This window comes from Salvelinus alpinus, chromosome 1, assembly GCF_045679555.1.
Source record: "Salvelinus alpinus chromosome 1, SLU_Salpinus.1, whole genome shotgun sequence".
NCBI classification, from domain to species: Eukaryota; Metazoa; Chordata; class Actinopteri; order Salmoniformes; family Salmonidae; genus Salvelinus; species Salvelinus alpinus.
In genome coordinates this window covers 74773230-74791135 of record NC_092086.1, presented here as the reverse complement: position 1 = coordinate 74791135, position 17906 = coordinate 74773230, and the positions used below count along the sequence as shown (strand labels likewise).

The window sequence follows — 17906 nt, the reverse complement described above, 5'->3', positions numbered from 1 at the left end:
GTCTGATAAATGCAATGCATGATTATTGGTAAGAAATCACATCGCTGAATTGAAAAATTGTTGGCTGCACTCTGCCCCACTCGTGTGGTCAAGATGTGCAACAGATAAGAATACTGTGTAAGAAGATTAACAAATGGACTGGAATAAACCTATAGCGCAAGGGACCAGGAATGCGTCCCAATTAGCACTACTGTCTCCCGAAGAGTATACTTGTTCTCTTTCCTTCATGGACTTGGAAGGAAATTACTGCTATATGGAAACTCTGTCTAGCCCATGCCAACACCAATTAAATGCTTCTACATTTGTGGGGAGTAGTGAATGAGAGCAAACTTCTGGAGGAAAGAGAGATTATAAAGGACGCACCCCGACCATAGGCTTCTTGTCTAGAGTTGGGCTATTAACCATACTGCACACACGGGATTCGAAGTGGGTATTGAAGCAGGCAGTTTTTCAGTTCACAAGGCATGGTTCATGAGTTAAAAAGAACTTTCCAAAATATTTTCAAAAGGACTCCATTTGCCAAATTCCTAAATAAATAAACTTGAAATGAGCATGCCACAATTTATTTGATTCGTTCACCCACCAGGCCATACTCAACATCGGCATTCTTTACAAACCAGCTGTAACCGCGACAGAGATTCAGCACCACTTATTAAGATGACAGCGACAGAGTCAGAATTCCCGAAGTTTAGTGCCACCTAGCAATGGACATATGCTAGAAAATGTAGTTACTTGCACCTTTTTCCTGCTTTGGGAAGTAGCCCAGGGCCGAATGACAACGTTGATTTTGACGTTCTTATCTTTTTAAATAAGGTGCTGTTTATTTCATCATCTCATTACATATTTCTGTACACTCCTTTAGCTCTGTACTGTGGTAGTTGCCATCAGAACCATGTATATAGAAGGTTATATACAGTATTTGGACATTGACATGTTTTGGATCTGTACTCCAGCATTTGAAATGATACAATGACTATGAGGTTAAAGTGCAGACTATCAGCTTTAATTTGAGGGCAATTCAATCCATATTGGGTAAACCGCTCAGAAATTACAGCACTTTTTGTACATAGTCACCACATTACAGAGAACCAAAAGTATTTGGACAAATACTTGCCTCTTTCTCAATTATTATTTACGATTCATTCATGATTATCCGCATCCACGTTAAAATGTACAAGTGTTTAGAAACATTCACAAAAAAAGTGACTCCAAAATGACACAATGCATGGTAAATAATGTCTTTCTATTGGGCACAATATAATCTAAAACACAACCAAAACAAACTGCAATTGCATCCAACAAGTTTGTAGTCACGGCGTGTTAAAAATATGGGACCAAATACTGTACTTTTGACTACTTTAATGTATTTTCTAAATGGTTCACCCGATATGGATGAATATACCCTCAAATTACAGCAAACAGTCTGGACTTTAAACTCAGTCAAAACAGAAAATATGTGTCAGTCTGTCTCTTGTGAAAACAGTGAACAACTTGTGAACATTTCTGAATTATAATATATACTGTGGAGACAGTTTCCCCACCCCAGATTACACCAAGTTCTGGAATAAAGTGCACTTTCAATGAAGATTCTCCATTGAGAATATATACATTTTAAAATCTAGGACTAATGTTAGTCTGGGTCCGGGAAAGTCCAGGAACGACGTCACGTCTTAATGCAGTGTTCACATGCTAGTCGGAACTAAGAAACTCTGAAATGTCCAACTTGCTGATTTGTTGAACGCAGCACATGTATAACTACAATCAGTTAGTCGAATGATTCAGGGTTTCCTAGTTCCAACTAGTGCATGAATGCAGCATAAATTCTTTGTTTGTCACCACAAACAAAAACATGGCCAACAGCTTGGCTCAGACAGTTGCCCGAGGACACAGCTTGTTCTGTTGAAGAGGTCCGACGACTTGTGTTGGCTAGGCACAAAACTTGGGACTGTAGACATGGAGGGAAACGGACCTCCTACCGTTCTTCCTTCCATGTCGTTAGAGAGACCTAACAACCATCGTCACTCCAATAGTGGTGGGGTGTCCATGGATGGTGTCGGGGTGGTGGTGCAGTCTGTGTGGTGGTTGGTTGACAGTAAGGCGAACGCCACATTAACAGGGACAAACCTTCACAACCACCATCCACGTCCCATCTACAGACAAGGAAATGCCTCCTAGACAAAAACGATGACTGACACTCGGTGGGTGTGGACTCCTGCTGAGAAGCTCAAACTCATTTCTTTCTTACCCTTTCACCACACAAACTCCTCCCTTTATACATTTCTGTAACTCTGTCCTAAATCAGTCTTTATTTCCCCACGGGAATAGATAAACAAATTATCAAAAGGTCAGCTTGAACATATTCTTATTGTCCGTCAGGGTTGAACCCCCACGATACAAAGATGTTATTTTTTTCTAAGACGGTCAGGCCTGGAAATATTTTATTGTCCATCAGGCCTGAAGAACCACCGTTATACGTCATCACCACCGTTATACGTCATCACCACCGTTACGCAATGTAGATGAAGGTGTTGAGATCCGTCTCGTCCCGCTTGATGTACTTGTGCTCAATGAGCCACTCCATCTGCTCCTTGATCATCTTCTTCTGAGGTAGGAACATGTTTTTGAGGATCTCGACCAGCTCTGTCTGCAGCTGGGCGTTGGTGATCCGCTTGCGCATCTTCATGATCTGGATGATGGCCTCCTGGAAGGGGAGAGACCAAGAGAAGAGAGAGGGTGAATCTCAATTGTACTCTATTTCCTTGATACCTTGCATCCTCCATCCTTGCCGCTTTCTCAAAATGCATTGGAGAAGAGCCAAGGGGAGAAACCGCAGATCTTCTGCCTAAATGTGCCTTGAGAAAGAGATGAGGATGTGAGAAATAAAAAAATCTTATTTGCAATGACCTTTCAATGGGAAGCCCTTATATAGTACCTGTGTTCTCAATATCCTGAGCTGGACGATTCCCTCGTTCTCCTCCTCCCTCATTCGCTCTGTGGTGAGCTGAAGCCGGCCAATTAGGTTAATCTTCCCCCTCTTCTGTACCTTGGAGTTTTTTCTGGACACACACACACAATTTAGAGGTGCTACTAGTGGGTCTTTTGTGTGCCACATACTAAACTCAGCAAAAAAAAGAAACGTCCTCTCACTGTCAACTGTTTATTTTCAGCAAACTTAGTATATGTAAATATTTGTATGAACATAACAAGGTTCAACAACTGAGACATAAACTGAACAAGTTCCACAGACATGTGACTAACAGAAATTGAATAATGTGTCCCTGAACAAAGGGGGGGGGGGGGGTCAAAAGTAACAATCAATGCAGCTGGTGGCCACACCAGATACTAAGTACTGCAGTGCATCTCCTCCCCATGGACAGATTTGCTGTGAGATGTTACCCCATTCTTCCACCAAGGCACCTGCAAGTTCCCGGACATTTCTGGGGGGAATGGCCCTAGCCCTCACCCTCCGATCCTACAGGTCCCAGACGTGCTCAATGGGATTGAGATCCGGGCTCTTCGCTGGCCATGGCAGAACACTGACATTCCTGCCTTGCAGGATATCACGCACAGAACGAGCAGTATGGGTGGTGGCATTGTCATGCTAAAGGGTCATGTCAGGATGAGCCTGCAGGAAGGGTACCACATGAGGGAGGAGAATGTCATCTCTGTAACGCACAGCGTTGAGATTGCCTGCAATGACAACAAGCTCAGTCCAATGATGCTGTGACACACCGCCCCAGACCGTGACGGACTCCCCACCTCCAAATCGATCCCACTCCAGAGTACATGCCTCGGTGTAACGCTCATTCCTTCGACGATAAACGCGAATCCGACCATCACCCTATGTGAGACAATACTGCGACTCGTCAGTGAAGAGCACTTTGTGCCAGTCCTGTCTGGTCCAGCGATGGTGAGTTTGCGCCCATAGGCGACGTTGTTGCCGGTGATGTCTAGTGAGGACCTGCCTTACAACAGGCCTACAAGCACTCAGTCCAGCCTCTCTCAACCTATTGCGGACAGTCTGAGCACTGATGGAGGGATTGTGCGTTCCTGGTGTAAGTTGCAGTTGTTGTTGCCATCCTGTACCTGTCCCGCAGGTGTGATGTTCGGATGTACCGATCCTGTGCAGGTGTTGTTACACGTGGTCTGCCACTGCGAGGACGATCAGCTGTCCGTCCTGTCTCCCTGTAGTGCTGTCTTAGGCGTCACACAGTACGGACATCGCAATTTATTGCACTGGTCACATCTGCAGTCCTCATGCCTCCTTGCAGCATGCCTAAGGCACGTTCACGCAGATGAGCAGGGACCCTGGGCATCTTTCTTTTGGTGTTTTTCCAAGTCAGTAGAAAGTCCTCTTTAGTGTCCTAGGTTTTCATAACTGTGACCTTAATTGCCTGCCATCTGTAAGCGTCTTAACGACCGTTTTACAGGTGCATGTTCATTAATTGTTTATGGTTCATTGAACAAGCATGGGAAACAGTGTTTAAACCCTTTACAATTAAGATCTGTGAAGTTATTTGGATTTTTGCAAATTATCTTTGAAAGACTGTCCCTTTTTCAGGACCCTTTCTTTTTTTGCTGAGTTCAGCTACAGGACAACCTCCAAGTTTAGAAATTCAACCTGTAAGATACAGTGCATTCAGGAAGTATTCACACCCCTCGACTTTTCCACATTGTTGTGTAACAGAATTTCAAAATGATTAAAATTAGATTGTGTGTCACTGGCCTACACATAATACCCAATAATGTCAAAGTGGAATTATATGTTTTTAGAAAAATGTCTTGAGTCAATTAGTATTCATATTGTTATGGCAAGCCTAAACTTCAGGAGTAAAAATGTGCTTAACAAGTCACATAATAAGTTGCATGGACTCACTGTATGATTTTTCAATGACTACTTCATCTCTGTACCACACATACAATTATCTGTTGTTAAGTCCCTCAGTCGAGCAGTGAATTTCAAACACAGATTCAACCACAAAGACCAGGGAGGTTTTGGCATAAGAAACACTTAAAACGCCTTATAAATAATTTGTTAGATACTACTGCACTGTTGGAGCTAGGAAAACAAGCGTTCCCCTACACCCGCAATAACATATGCTAAATATGTGACCAATAAAATTTGATGAGGCCAATGGTGACTTTAATGAGTGTGATAGAAAACTGAGGATGGATCAACAACATTGTAGTTACTGCACAATACTAACCTAAATCAAGAGTGAAAAGGAAGACTATAGAATACAAATATTCAAAAACACGCATCCCGTTTCCAATAAGTCACTGAAGTAAAACTGTAAAGAATATTCATATTTTCAAGAATGGTGGTGGCTGCATCATGTTATGGGCAGGCTTGTCATCGGCAGGGCCTAAGGAGTTTTTTAGGATTAAAAGAAACGGAATAGAGCTAAGCACAGGCAAAATCCTAGAAGAAAACCTGGTTGTCGGCTTTCCAAAAGACAGTTGCCTAGTTACAGTTCTGACTTAAAATCGTCTGGAAAGTCTATGGCAAGTATTGAAAAAGGCTGTCTAGCAATGATCAACAACCAAATTGACAGAGGTTGAAGCACTTAGAAAAACAATAATGTGCAAATATTGTACAATAAAAGGTGTGCAAAGCTCTTAGACTTACCCAAAAAGACTCACAGCTGTAGTCGCTGCCAAAGATGATTCTAACATTTGACTCAGGGGTGTGAATACTTATGCAAATGAGATATCTGTATTGTACTAACATTTCTAAAATTATGTTTTAATTTAGTAATTATTGAGTATATTTAATCCATTTTGAATTCAGGATGTAACAAAATGTACAATAAGTCAACGGGTATGAATACTTACATTGCCTTCAGGAAGTAAAGCTAGCCCAGAGAGCCAACTCTGTGGCGGTAGAGAGCCGGGTTGCAAACCCCATTGGTCACACATTAGGGAACACTTACATTAGTGAAAACTCCTGATTGACATAGAAGAGGGTGCCCTCTGCAAAGTCTTTGGGCGAACCCACCACTGGGTCGTAGGACAACACCTGCCGCTTTAGCTTGGGGAACGCTACCAGGGACTGAAGGAAAAGGAGAGAGGGAGAAGAAAAAGGGTGAAAAAAGAAGAGTGATAGAAGGAATGAGAAAGAGGAGAGAAGGAAAGGAGTCTAAACTTAAATGAGTGGATATTGTTTTGTAGCTGTGAGGAGCATAAAAAGGTTGAGAGTTAACAGGATCCCGCTTTAAATGAAGTGCACATTTTAAAGGCTTCATCTATAACCGTATGTCATGCTTTAAAAAAGGATTCATAAATGTGGCATAACTACCGATTTCAAATGTGACATAACCCACTGTCAAATTTGACAAACCTGTGCTTTATAAAAGGGTGGCATAAGAACCGATTAAAGGCCTTATAAATCATATCAAATTGAGGCTTCACAAAGCATTTATAACCCTGCCATGTATCTTGGTAGAGCATCGCAATGCCAGGAGTGGGTTCGATTCCCAGGACCACCCATCCGTAGAAATGTATTCACACATTACTGTAAGTTGCTTTGGATAAGTGTCTACTAAATTGTATATATTACTCTAAAACATTTCTACACTGAACAAAAATAAACAACATGAAACAAGATTTTACTGAGTTATAGTTCATGACGAAATCAGTCAATTGTAATAAATTAATTTGGCCCTAATCTATGGATTTCACATGTCTGGGAATACAGATATGCATCTGTTACTTATAGATACCTTTAAAAAAAAAAAAAGTAGTGGATCAGAAAACCATTCAGTATCTGGTGTGACCATTTGCCTCATGCAGTGAAACATCTCCTTTGCATGGAGTCGGTCAGACTGTTGATTGTGGCCTATGGAATGTTGTCCCAGTCCTCTTTAATGACTGTGTGAAGTTGCTGGCTATTGGCGGGAACACGCCGCCGTACATGTTGATCCAGAGCATCCCAAACAAACTCAAATGGTGACATGTCTGGTGAGCAATGTTCCTTCTAAGCTGCGCGCAGTAGCCGAGCAGCTCCCCGGGACTGCTGCGCAGAAATATCAGCCCCTCAGAGAGAAGCACGAGATTGAAGCAATATTTGTCTCGGCCTGTTGGCGGTAGGTGCACACAATTCAGCTGGGTAGGCAAACTGTTGCCATTTTGAACAATTTCATGTGTCTGAAGGTACAAACTCTGCCTTCCCGGCAGGCCTAGAGAGCAAATCAAGTGCACTATAGGCCTACCGCTGGCCAAATCGGATGGCTTAGATGACCATGTACGCAGTAACGTAGCTACAGCAAAGATACTGAGATTTCAAAACGCTTAAAACCATGATTAGAGACTGTCAACAAATACAGCAAAGAGATACTGTTTTTATGAGTTCATGTTTAAGTTCAGCACTGTCAACACTTTGTATTCAACACTTTTATAAGACATAAAATCAGTGTTCTTCCTATTTCCACTCAGCGCTACAACAAGAACTGCAGCAGTAATGAATGTGTATCTATAGGCGTGTGTTATCATTAGTGGCTTGGGTCCTTAGAGGAATTTTTCATTTTATCTGTTCATAGGAACAACATGAATTTGTGCATGAGGCAGAAATAATGCGGTGCGACTCGAGTTGCCCCATCAGCTGGAAGACAGTGTCCTTTTTTGGTCAGTGTCAGTGGAGATAAGGGAGAACAGAGGGATGCTGAGGGGCGGACCCTCAGTCTGCTGCTCTCTCTCTCTCCGCAGAGACTGACCATCAAATGCAGATACCATCAGTCCAGTAAAATAAAAAGCAAACCTTTTAAAATGTACGCTCACTCAGCTGTGCATCACAAGTACTATAACAACGGATCTATTACCGGTGTAATCATATAGCCTACCTGAAATGTTGAAAGATACTTTTTAAAAAGTGTCTCGAACGACAATGCATTAGTAGCAAAGCCACTATGCGGTGATAATGTATTGGGCACATATATTACTGTAGCAATGAGGTTTGTGCAGTAAGCTAACTCGCTATTGTTATTTTACTGCTGCTCATTAATCATTTGTTACTTTGATTTCTTTTTAGGCATTTCTCTTAACTGCATTGTTGGTTAGGGGCTTATAAGTATTCGGCGCATGTGACCAATTTAAAAACAAATAATTTTATTTGTTAATGTTGCATAGGCTTTTTTTTTTTTAAAGTCATGTTAAAAAAAAAATCTGAGAGGTAAATCTCAGCTTGTATTTTGACTCCGTGATCTTGACTCAGAAAAGGTTGGTGACCACTGTTCTAGAGTTTTCCCTGCTAACACTATATCTTTCATTTCCATTTACTATAGCAATTGTGATTGAATCAACACAATTAGCCACTTTCAATGCAACATACCGAAACAAAAAACTATGTAAGAGATTTTGTTGTAGCCAGAACGCATCAGAGTAGGATTCTATTGCATTGACATGCACTACTCAGCCCGTACTCTATACAGACCAGTGCGGCCTAAACAATCCGAGCTGCAGTAGGCCTATATCCAAATAGACCATTGCCATATATGGATATGTGCCATTTACTTTTAACTGGACTGTGTTTACAGCATGAGCGGTTGAGTAGATGCGCTTGTTTTGAGATCAAAGCAAGAGCTCCATGTAGCCACGTGTGCACATTTTGTTCATGTCCTTTGCTAGTTATTGAGCTACTAGCCCAATTATAGATACTTTGTAGTCAGCAATAGGTAAGTGATTGCTTCCTACAAGAGCACAAAATGTACATTTTATTGAAAAGCGAATCAGGTAAAGAGCATTTTGTGTCTTAAAAGGGGCAGTGTTGTATTTTGAGACAGACTTCAATAAGCTAAGTAGCCAATAGGCAGAGGGTAGCATAATTTGTCTGATTCTCTGTAATAATGGTATGAATAATAATGCATTTTATTTTGTAAAGTGGTTTCTTGCATCAAACACCACAACATTGTCGGTCACCTCCTGGTCTGAAGGACAAGAAGATGAACCTGTTTATGTCAAGCCCTCCATGTTTTATTTTTTCTCTCCCAAAAGCCTCACGGAATGTAGGCCTACATTAAACACTACACATTGGCTGCAACTGTAGACTGAATGATAGAACAGCTATTTCCACGTGAAAATGTTACGGGATGCATTTTCGCCATTGTTTTTTTATGGTAAGCCTATAATATGATCAAATGGCCACTGTTAAAACTAACTTAAATCAAGTACAGCCTTAGAGTTCATAGCAAACGTGCGCTGGAAGTTGCACAGAATTTTCACAATGTTCAAGTTAGCGCTCAGCAGACCTAAAATTTGCTCAGTGCTCAAAATAGAGGGAACATTGCTGCGGAGTATGCAGGCCATGGAAGAACTAGGACATTTTCAGCCGTGCATTATCATGCTTAAACATGAGGTAATGGCGGCGGATGAATGGCACGACAATGGGCCTCAGGATCTCGTCACTATCTTTGTGCATTCAAATTGCCATTGATAAAATGCAATGGTGTTTGATGTCCATAGCTTATGCCTTCCCATACCATAACCTTACTGCCACCATAGGGCACTCCGTTCACATCAGCAAACCGCTCGCCCACATCGCCATACACGCAGTCTGCCCGGTACAGTTGAAACCACAATTAATCCATGAAAAACACATTTCTCCAGCGTGCCAGTGAAGGTGGGAATTTGCCAACTGAAGTAGGTTACAACACCGAACTGCAGTCAGGTCAAGACCCTGGTGAGGACGACGGGCACGCAGATGAGCTTCCCTGAGACGGTTTGTTACAGTTTGTGAAGAAATTCTTAGTTTGTGCAAAACCACAATTTCGTCAGCTGTCCAGGTGGCTGGTCTCAGACCATCCCGCAGGTGAAGAAGCCAGATGTGGAGGTCCTGGGCTGATGTGGTTACACGTGGTCTGCGGTTGTGAGTCCAGTTACACATACTGTCAAATTCTTGAAAACGTTGGAGGTGGCTTATGGTAGAGAATTAAACATGCAATTCTCTGGCAACAGCTCTGGTGGACATTCCTGCAGTCAGCATGCCAATTGCACACTCCCTCAAGACATCTGTGACATTGTGTTGGGTGACAAAACCACACATTTTAGAGCGGCCTTTTATTGTCCCCAGCACAAGGTGCACCTGTGTAATGATCATGCTGTTTAATCAGCTTCTTGATATGCTACACCTGTCAGGCGGATGGATTATCTTGGCAAAGGACTAATGTTCAATAACAGGAATGTAAACAAATTTGTACACAACATTTTCGATTAGTAAGCTTTTTGTGCATAGGGAACATTTCTGGAATCTTTTATTTCAGCTCATGAAACCAACACATTACATGTTGCGTTCTTCCATTTTCTAATAATTGCGCCAACAGTTGTTGCCTTCTCACCAAGCTGCTTGCCTATTGTCCTGTAGCCCATCCCAGCCTTGTGCAGGTCTACAATTTTATCCCTGATGTCCTTACACAGCTCTCTGGTCTTGGCCATTGTGGAGAGGTTGGAGTCTGTTTGATTGAGTGTGCGGACAGGTGTATTTTATACAGGTAACGAGTGGAGAACAGGAGGGCTTCTTAAAGAAAAACTAACAGGTCTGAGAGCCGGAATTCTTACTGGTTGGTAGGTGATCAAATACTTATGTCATGCAATAAAATGCAAATTAATTACTTAAAAATCATACAATGTGATTTTCTGGATTTTTGTTTTAGATTCCCATCTCTCACAGTTGAAGTGTACCTATGATAAAAATGACAGACCTCTACATGCTTTGTAAGTAGGAACACCTGCAAAATCGGCAGTGTATCAAATACTTGTTCTCCCCACTGTATGTGTTATGAATTACCAAAGGTGTCTCACTTCAAACAAAGTATTGCAGGATACTACATAAAATGTTCTGCTGAGTTATGAAGGTTATCATGATCCACAGGTTACTGTAGGTATTTAAATGGGTTAATGGACCAGCAAAGCTTGCGTTTGTGTCAGAACCAAAATATTTGGAGTAATCCGACCTGAGACTACCGCACCAGGTATTCCTCTTCAGTTCCCATGCTGGAGACCAGGGCTTGATGACAAGCTGATACAAATGGTGGCAACATTTTGCGGCTGATCTTCCAGCGAGGGAGTGGGTGAATGTGTCAAAGACATGGCTGGGCCCAAAACCGCACGGTATGGCTCGTTTTTGTTGTGTGCGCGTGTGTGTACTGAGGAACATCTAACTTAGTTCCAGAAGAAAGCCACGTTCAAGTTCTTTAGGTTGTGAGCTTTCATCACGGTAAGTGTTTCTTGGTGTAATGCCGTCCCCAGGCTATTGCACACAGCACATATAAGCCTGGGATATCAACCATTCAAAGTTGGCCTTAGTGTGAGTGACCTGGGTAAAGAATTTGTCATTGTCACAAGTTAACACAGTCAAAAAGTCATAATTATGGCTAAACCTTCCCCATTTCCATAATTTGTATTTTAAACCTAACTAATAATGAAGACCAAGTTTCATGTGTTGGTCCACCAGACCTCTGGCACATTTGAGCTGAAGTGTAATGTGACTAACATGACTTCACTTTAGAGCGTATGCCATCCATCAGCACAACATACCCCCCCTTTATAAAGCACATGTATATCATATTTGACATATTGGGTTATGTCACATTTGACATGGGTGATTATGTAAGTTATGCCACATTTATGAAGCATGACATACAGCTATAGCTTTGTAACACATGTAGTGCTTATGAAGACCTCATAAGCTGAACGTCACTTAAAGCGGGACCGATAAGTTCAATCCATCACAGCTAGACGTCAATCAAAAAACATTTTAGAAAGTAGTAATGGTTAGGGTCGCATGGAAACTACAGGGAGGTTTCAGGGTTTGTTTGTACCATATCAAATTAATAAAAAACAGGTTTTCCAGAAAGCCCGGTTGGAAGACTCCCGGAATAAAGCAAGGATATGCCACCAATCCAGAAACCCTCCAACTTGGATTTCGGGAAAACATGGTAATTTTGAAAATGTTACAGGAATCTTGTAACCCTAGTCCTTACGATAGATAACCCTTTGACCTCCATCTACCCTTTGACACCGTGCATTACCCAGAGAGTGCGTCGGAGCTCGGCATCAGGCAGCTCCGTGGCCAGCTTAAGGTTCTCAAAGCTGATCCTCTCCCGAGGCCTCTGGTTCCAGGCAAACAGCACAGCCAGTTGGAATGTGGTCACCTCCAGATCGTACTGGCCCACCTCATTCTTAAATGTGATCTGGATAGAATTACATAGAATCTCTATTAGAGGTCGACCGACTAGGATTTTTCAACACCGATACCGATTATTGGAGGGTCAAAAAAAGCCGATACCGATTAATCGGCCGAATTTATATATATGTAATAATGACAATTACAACAATACTAAATGAACACTTATTTTAACTTAATACATCAATAAAATCAATTTAGTCTCAAATAAATAATGAAACATGTTCAATTTGGTTTAAATAATGCAAAACCAAAGTGTTAGAGAAGAAAGTAAAAGTGCAATATTTGCCATGTAAAAAAGCTAACGTTTAAGTTCCTTGCTCAGAACATGAGAAAGCTGGTGGTTCCTTTTAACATGAGTCTTCAATATTCCCAGGTAAGACGTTTTAGGTTGTAGTTATAAGAATTATAGGACTATTTCTCTCTATACCATTTATATCTCATATACCTTTGACTATTGGATGTTCTTATAGGCACTATAGTATGCCAGCCTAATCTCGGGAGCTGATAGGCTTGAAGTCATAAACAGCGCAATGCTTGAAGCACAGCGAAGAGCTGCTGGCAAATGCAGGAAAGTGCTGTTTGAATGAATGCTTACGAGCCTGCTGCCGTCTACCACCGCTCAGTCAGACTGCTCTATCAAATCATAGACTTAATTATAATAAACACAGAAATATGAGCCGTTGGTCATTAATATGGTCAAATCCGGAAACTATCATTTCGAAAACAAAACATTTATTCTTTCAGTGAAATATGGAACCGTTCTGTATTTTATCTAACGGGTGGCATCCTTAAGTCTAAATATTTCTGTTACATTGCACAAGCTTCAATGTTATGTCATAATTATGTACAATTCAATTATGTTCTTTGTTAGGAAGAAATGGTCTTCACACAGTTCGCAACGAGCCAGGCAGCCCAAACTGCTGCATATTTCCTGACTCTGCTTGCACAGAACGCAAGAAAAGTGACAATTTCCCTCGTTAAAAGAAATTCATGTTAGCAGGCAATATTAACTAAACATGCAGGTTTAAAAATATATACTTGTGTATTGATTTTAAGAAAGGCAATTAATGTTTATGGTTAGGTACACATTGGTGCAACAACAGTGCTTTATTCGCAAATGCGCTTGTTAAATCATCACCCGTTTGGCGAAGTAGGCTGTGATTCGATGATAAATTAACAGGCACCGCATCGATTATATGCAACGCAAGACAAGCTAGTTAACTACACATAGTTGATGATATTACTAGGTTATCCAGTGATTATGTGAAGATAGTTTTTTATAAGATAAGTTTAATGCTAGCTAGCAACTTACCTTGGCTCCTTGCTGCACTCACGTAACAGGTAGTCAGCCTGCCACGCAGTCTCCTCGTGCAGTGCAATCGGCCATAATCGGTGTCCAAAAATGACGATTACCGTTTGTTATGAAAACTTGAAATCGGCCCTAATTAAAAATCGGCCATTCCGATTAAACGGTCAACCTCTAATCTCTATGGTCTGGACAGAGAGGAGGCTGGAGGGGTGAAGGTGCAAGAGGCTGACCCACCCCCTAGGCACTCCTGTGTGTGTGTGTGAGAGAGGGGGTGGTGCTTTATACTCACAATGCCATTGGACATGAGGTGATGCCAGTGCAGTTTTCTGCCACTGTGGTTCTTCTTGTAAAAGTCCTCCACCTCGGGGATCAGGTCCTCCAGCTCGGTGGGCAGTGACACAAACACCTTCTCTGAGCTCCGCGACCACGCCCCCGCATTCAGGATCTTGATGTTGACAGAGTCCGCTGCACAAGAGGGCGAAGGGGATTACATGTCACACACACACTAGTATAACTACTAATTCATTGTTTTATACAATACATTTGCCACATTTGATCAGTTTCTAGAACGAAAGATTCCCTGATCAAGATGTCATTTTTCGGCATGTTGATGAAAAGCCCATGTCCATTCCAGTGTTCCATTTAATTATATAATATACACTTTCAAGTACTTGAACTGTGCTTTTTTGGGGGTACTGGTAGTGGAGCCAGTGGAATAGTGCAAACTCCAAGCGAAATTCCCAAAACATTAAGGACTGTATCAATAGTAGTTTTATTGCTTTTCACTAGGTCTCATCCAGCCACATACATCAAACATTATACCCCCAAAATGTACAGGTACACAGGTTTGATTCCTGCTTGAACCAGAAATACAAGACCTGCCAACCTCACCAGATGGATGGTCTGACATTCTTCTGTAGAATTCTCTGATACAGAGCAGAATTCATGGTTCCTTCTATTAACTTATTATGGCTGCAGGGGCAGTATTGAGTAGCTTGGATGAAAGGTGCACAGAGGTGCCCAGAGTAAACGGCCTGCTCCTCAGTCATAGTTGCTAATATATGCATATTATTATTAGTATTGGATAGAAAACTCTGAAGTTTCTAAAACTGTTTGAATTATGTATGTGAGTATAACAGAACTCATATGGCAGGCAAAAACCTGAGAAAAATCCAAACAGGAAGTGTAAATTCTAAGGCTGGTAGATTTTCAACCAAGCTCCCATTGAAATCACAGCGAGATATGGATGAGTTTGCACATCCTACGGCTTCCACTAGATGTCAACAGTCTGTAGAACATTGTCTGATGACTCTACTGTGAAGGGGGGCCCGGATGAGAGGGGAATTAGTCAGGTCTGCCATGAGGTGACCATTGTTTGACCATGCGCGTTCAAATGAGAGGGAGCTCCGTTCCATCGCTCATCTGAAGTCAATGTAATTCTCCGGTTGGAACGTTATTCAAGATTTATGTTAAAAACATTCTAAAGATTGATTCAATGTTTCTACGGACTGTTACGGAACTTTTGGACATTTCGTCAGGTTTTAATGAACGCGCTTCCCTGACGTTGGATTTGTATACCAAACACGCAACAAAAATAGCTATTTGGACATAAATGGACAACACCGAAAAAACCCGAACATTTCTTGTGGAAGTGGGAGTCCTGGGAGTGCATTCCGACGAAGATCAGCAAAGGTAAGTGAAGATTTATAATGCTTTTTATGAGTTTTGTTGACTGCACAATTTGGGCGGGTAACTGTATGGCTTGCTTTTGTGGCTGAACGCTGTTTTCAGATGATTGAATATTGTGTTTTGCCGTAAAGCTTTTTGAAATCTGACACAGCGGTTGCATTAAGAACAAGTGTATCTTTAATTCTATGTAAAACATGTATCGTTCAAAGTTTATGATGAGTATTTCTGTTATTTGACGTGGCTCTCTGCAATTTCTCCGGATATTTTGGAGGCATTTCTGAACATGGCACCAATGTAAACTGAGGTTTTTGGATATAAATATGAACTTTATCGAACAAAGCATATATGTATTGTGTAATATGAAGTCCTATGAGTGTCACCTGATGAAGATCATCAAAGGTTAGTGATACATTATATCTCTATTTGTGCTATTTGTGACTGCTCTCTTTGGCTGGAAAAATGGCTGAATTTTTCTTTGAGTTGGTGGTGACCTAACATAATCGTTTGTGGTGCTTTCGCTGAAAAGCCTATTTGAAATCGGACACTTTGATGGGATTAACAACAAGATTACCTTTAAAATGGTATAAGACACATGTATGTTTGAGGAATTTTAATTTTGTGATTTCTGTTGTTTAAATTTGGCGCCCTGCACTTTCACTGGCTGTTGTCATATCGATCCGTTACCGGGATTGCAGCCATAAGAAGTATTAAGGCAAGTCATCCAGGTCCTGAGACAGCAAAGCATCCCAAAACCATCACCATGCTTGACTGTTGGTATGAGGTTCTTACTGGACATGAATTTTGCTTTGTATCAGAGAACTCTAAAGGACAATGTCAGGCCATCGGTCTGTGAGCTGTAGCTGAAGTGAAGCATGCATGATCCAAAACACACAATCAAGTCTACATGAAAATTTATAAAAAGCACGGCCTAGTCAAAGTCCAGACCTAATCTCAATTGAGATGTGGCAGGACTTGAAACGAGTACAACAGTTCTGCATGGAAGAGGGGGCCAAATTCCTCCTCAGCAACATGAGTGTTCAACAAATACAGGAAATGTTTGGTTGGAGTCATTGCACCTAAAGGTAGCACAACCAGTTATTGACTAAGGGGGCAAGTACTTTTTTACATATGGGCATTGGGTGTTGCATAACTTAATGAAACAAATAATTGTGTTATTTAGTCACTCAGGTTCCCTTTATCTAAAATTAGGTTTGAAGATCTGACAACATTCAGTATAAAAAAATATGCAAACGTAAGGAAAGTTGAAAGGGGTGTAATGGGAATTTTAATGTTTGTGCTTTTCTTATAAGACATTTCTGTGTTCTATAAACCAATTTCTGTGTTCACGCAAGTGGCTGACTGTACAAATCCTCACTATCAGTAGCTGCAACTTGACAGTACACCCAGACCTTGTTTTGAGAACAAACGAAAGATCTGTTTCAAGGTCTCAGCTTAGAGAGAAGAAGCCTCGTGAGATATTGGTCTGTCACATGTTATGAAATAGTATTGGTCTGTCACATGGATGAAGAAAACAGTAATGATGAATTACGCAAATATAACTACTTGTCTGTGTATTGTCATATACAAGACAACTGCACTGCCCAGGCAGAGCTCTTGATTGACATGTGTACTACGGTGTATTGAATTGGAACCTCTCCAACAAACTATGATTTATTTAATATTGAGTTAAGAATTTACACAACATATTCAATATGCCTTGTCAATGGTGAACTGACTGTCACATCATTAGCAGACTACTGTTGACATCCAGCTACAGTGCTTTCAGAAAGTATTCAGACCCCACATTGTCATGTCACATCCCTATTCCAAAAAGGATGAAATAATTGTTTTTCCTTAACCTACACACAATACCACATAATGACAAAGGGAAAACAGGTTTATAGAATATTTTGCAAATGTATAAAAAAAGAAACTGAAATACTTTTACATAAGTATTCAGACCCTTTGTTATGATTTCGAAATTGAGCTCAGGTGCATCCTGTTTCCATTGATCATTGAGATGTTTCTCCAACTTGGAGTCCACCTGTGGTAAATTCAATTGATTGGACATGATTTGGAAAAAGAACACGCTTGTCTATTAAAAGGTCCCACAGTTGACAGTGAATGTCAGACAAAAACCAAGCCATGATGTTCGAAGGAATTGGCCATAGAGCTCCGAGACAGGATTGTGTCGAGGCACAGATCTGGGGAAGGGTAGCAAAACAATGTGTGCAGCATTGAAGGTCCACAAGAACAGCGGCCTCCATCATTCTAAAATGGAAGAAGTTTGGAACCACCAAGAATCTTCCAAGAGCTGGCCGCCCCAGCCAAACTGAGCAATCGGGGGAGAAGGGCCTTGGTCAGGGTTGGAGGTGACCAAGAACCTGATGGCCACTGACAGAGCTCCTCTGTGGAGATGGGAGAACATACCATAAGGACGACCATCGATGCAGCACTCCACCAAATCAGGCCTTTATGGTAGAGTGGCCAGATGGAAGGCACTCTTCAGTAAAAAGCACAACAGCCCACTTGGAGTTTGCCAAAAGGCACTTATAAACTCAGACCAAGAGAAACAAGATCCTTTGGTCTGATGAAACCAAGACTGAACTGTTTGGCCTGAATGCCAAGCGTCACGTCTGGAGGAAACCTGAAACCATCCCTACGGTGAAGCATGGTTTCCATAATGCTGTGGGGATGTTTTTCAGCGGCAGGGACTGGCAGACTAGTCAG

The 17906-nt window shown here is 41.5% G+C and overlaps 1 protein-coding gene across 4 annotated transcripts in view; it reads right to left on the bottom strand.

Annotated features, from left to right (window-relative positions):
* Nucleotides 1-981: 981 nt before the first annotated feature.
* Nucleotides 982-17906, bottom strand: part of LOC139548650 (cullin-5-like) — a 36373-nt gene continuing 19448 nt past the window's right edge. For all 4 annotated transcript variants that reach the window (XM_071358433.1, XM_071358512.1, XM_071358597.1 and 1 more), the window contains exons 15-19: nucleotides 13777-13952; nucleotides 12021-12182; nucleotides 5934-6052; nucleotides 2933-3056; nucleotides 982-2701 (exon numbers count right to left, since the gene is read on the bottom strand). In XM_071358433.1, the coding sequence (XP_071214534.1) occupies nucleotides 2507-2701; nucleotides 2933-3056; nucleotides 5934-6052; nucleotides 12021-12182; nucleotides 13777-13952 (776 nt within the window). In that variant the 3' untranslated portion in view covers nucleotides 982-2506. The remainder of the gene's footprint in view (nucleotides 2702-2932; nucleotides 3057-5933; nucleotides 6053-12020; nucleotides 12183-13776; nucleotides 13953-17906) is intronic.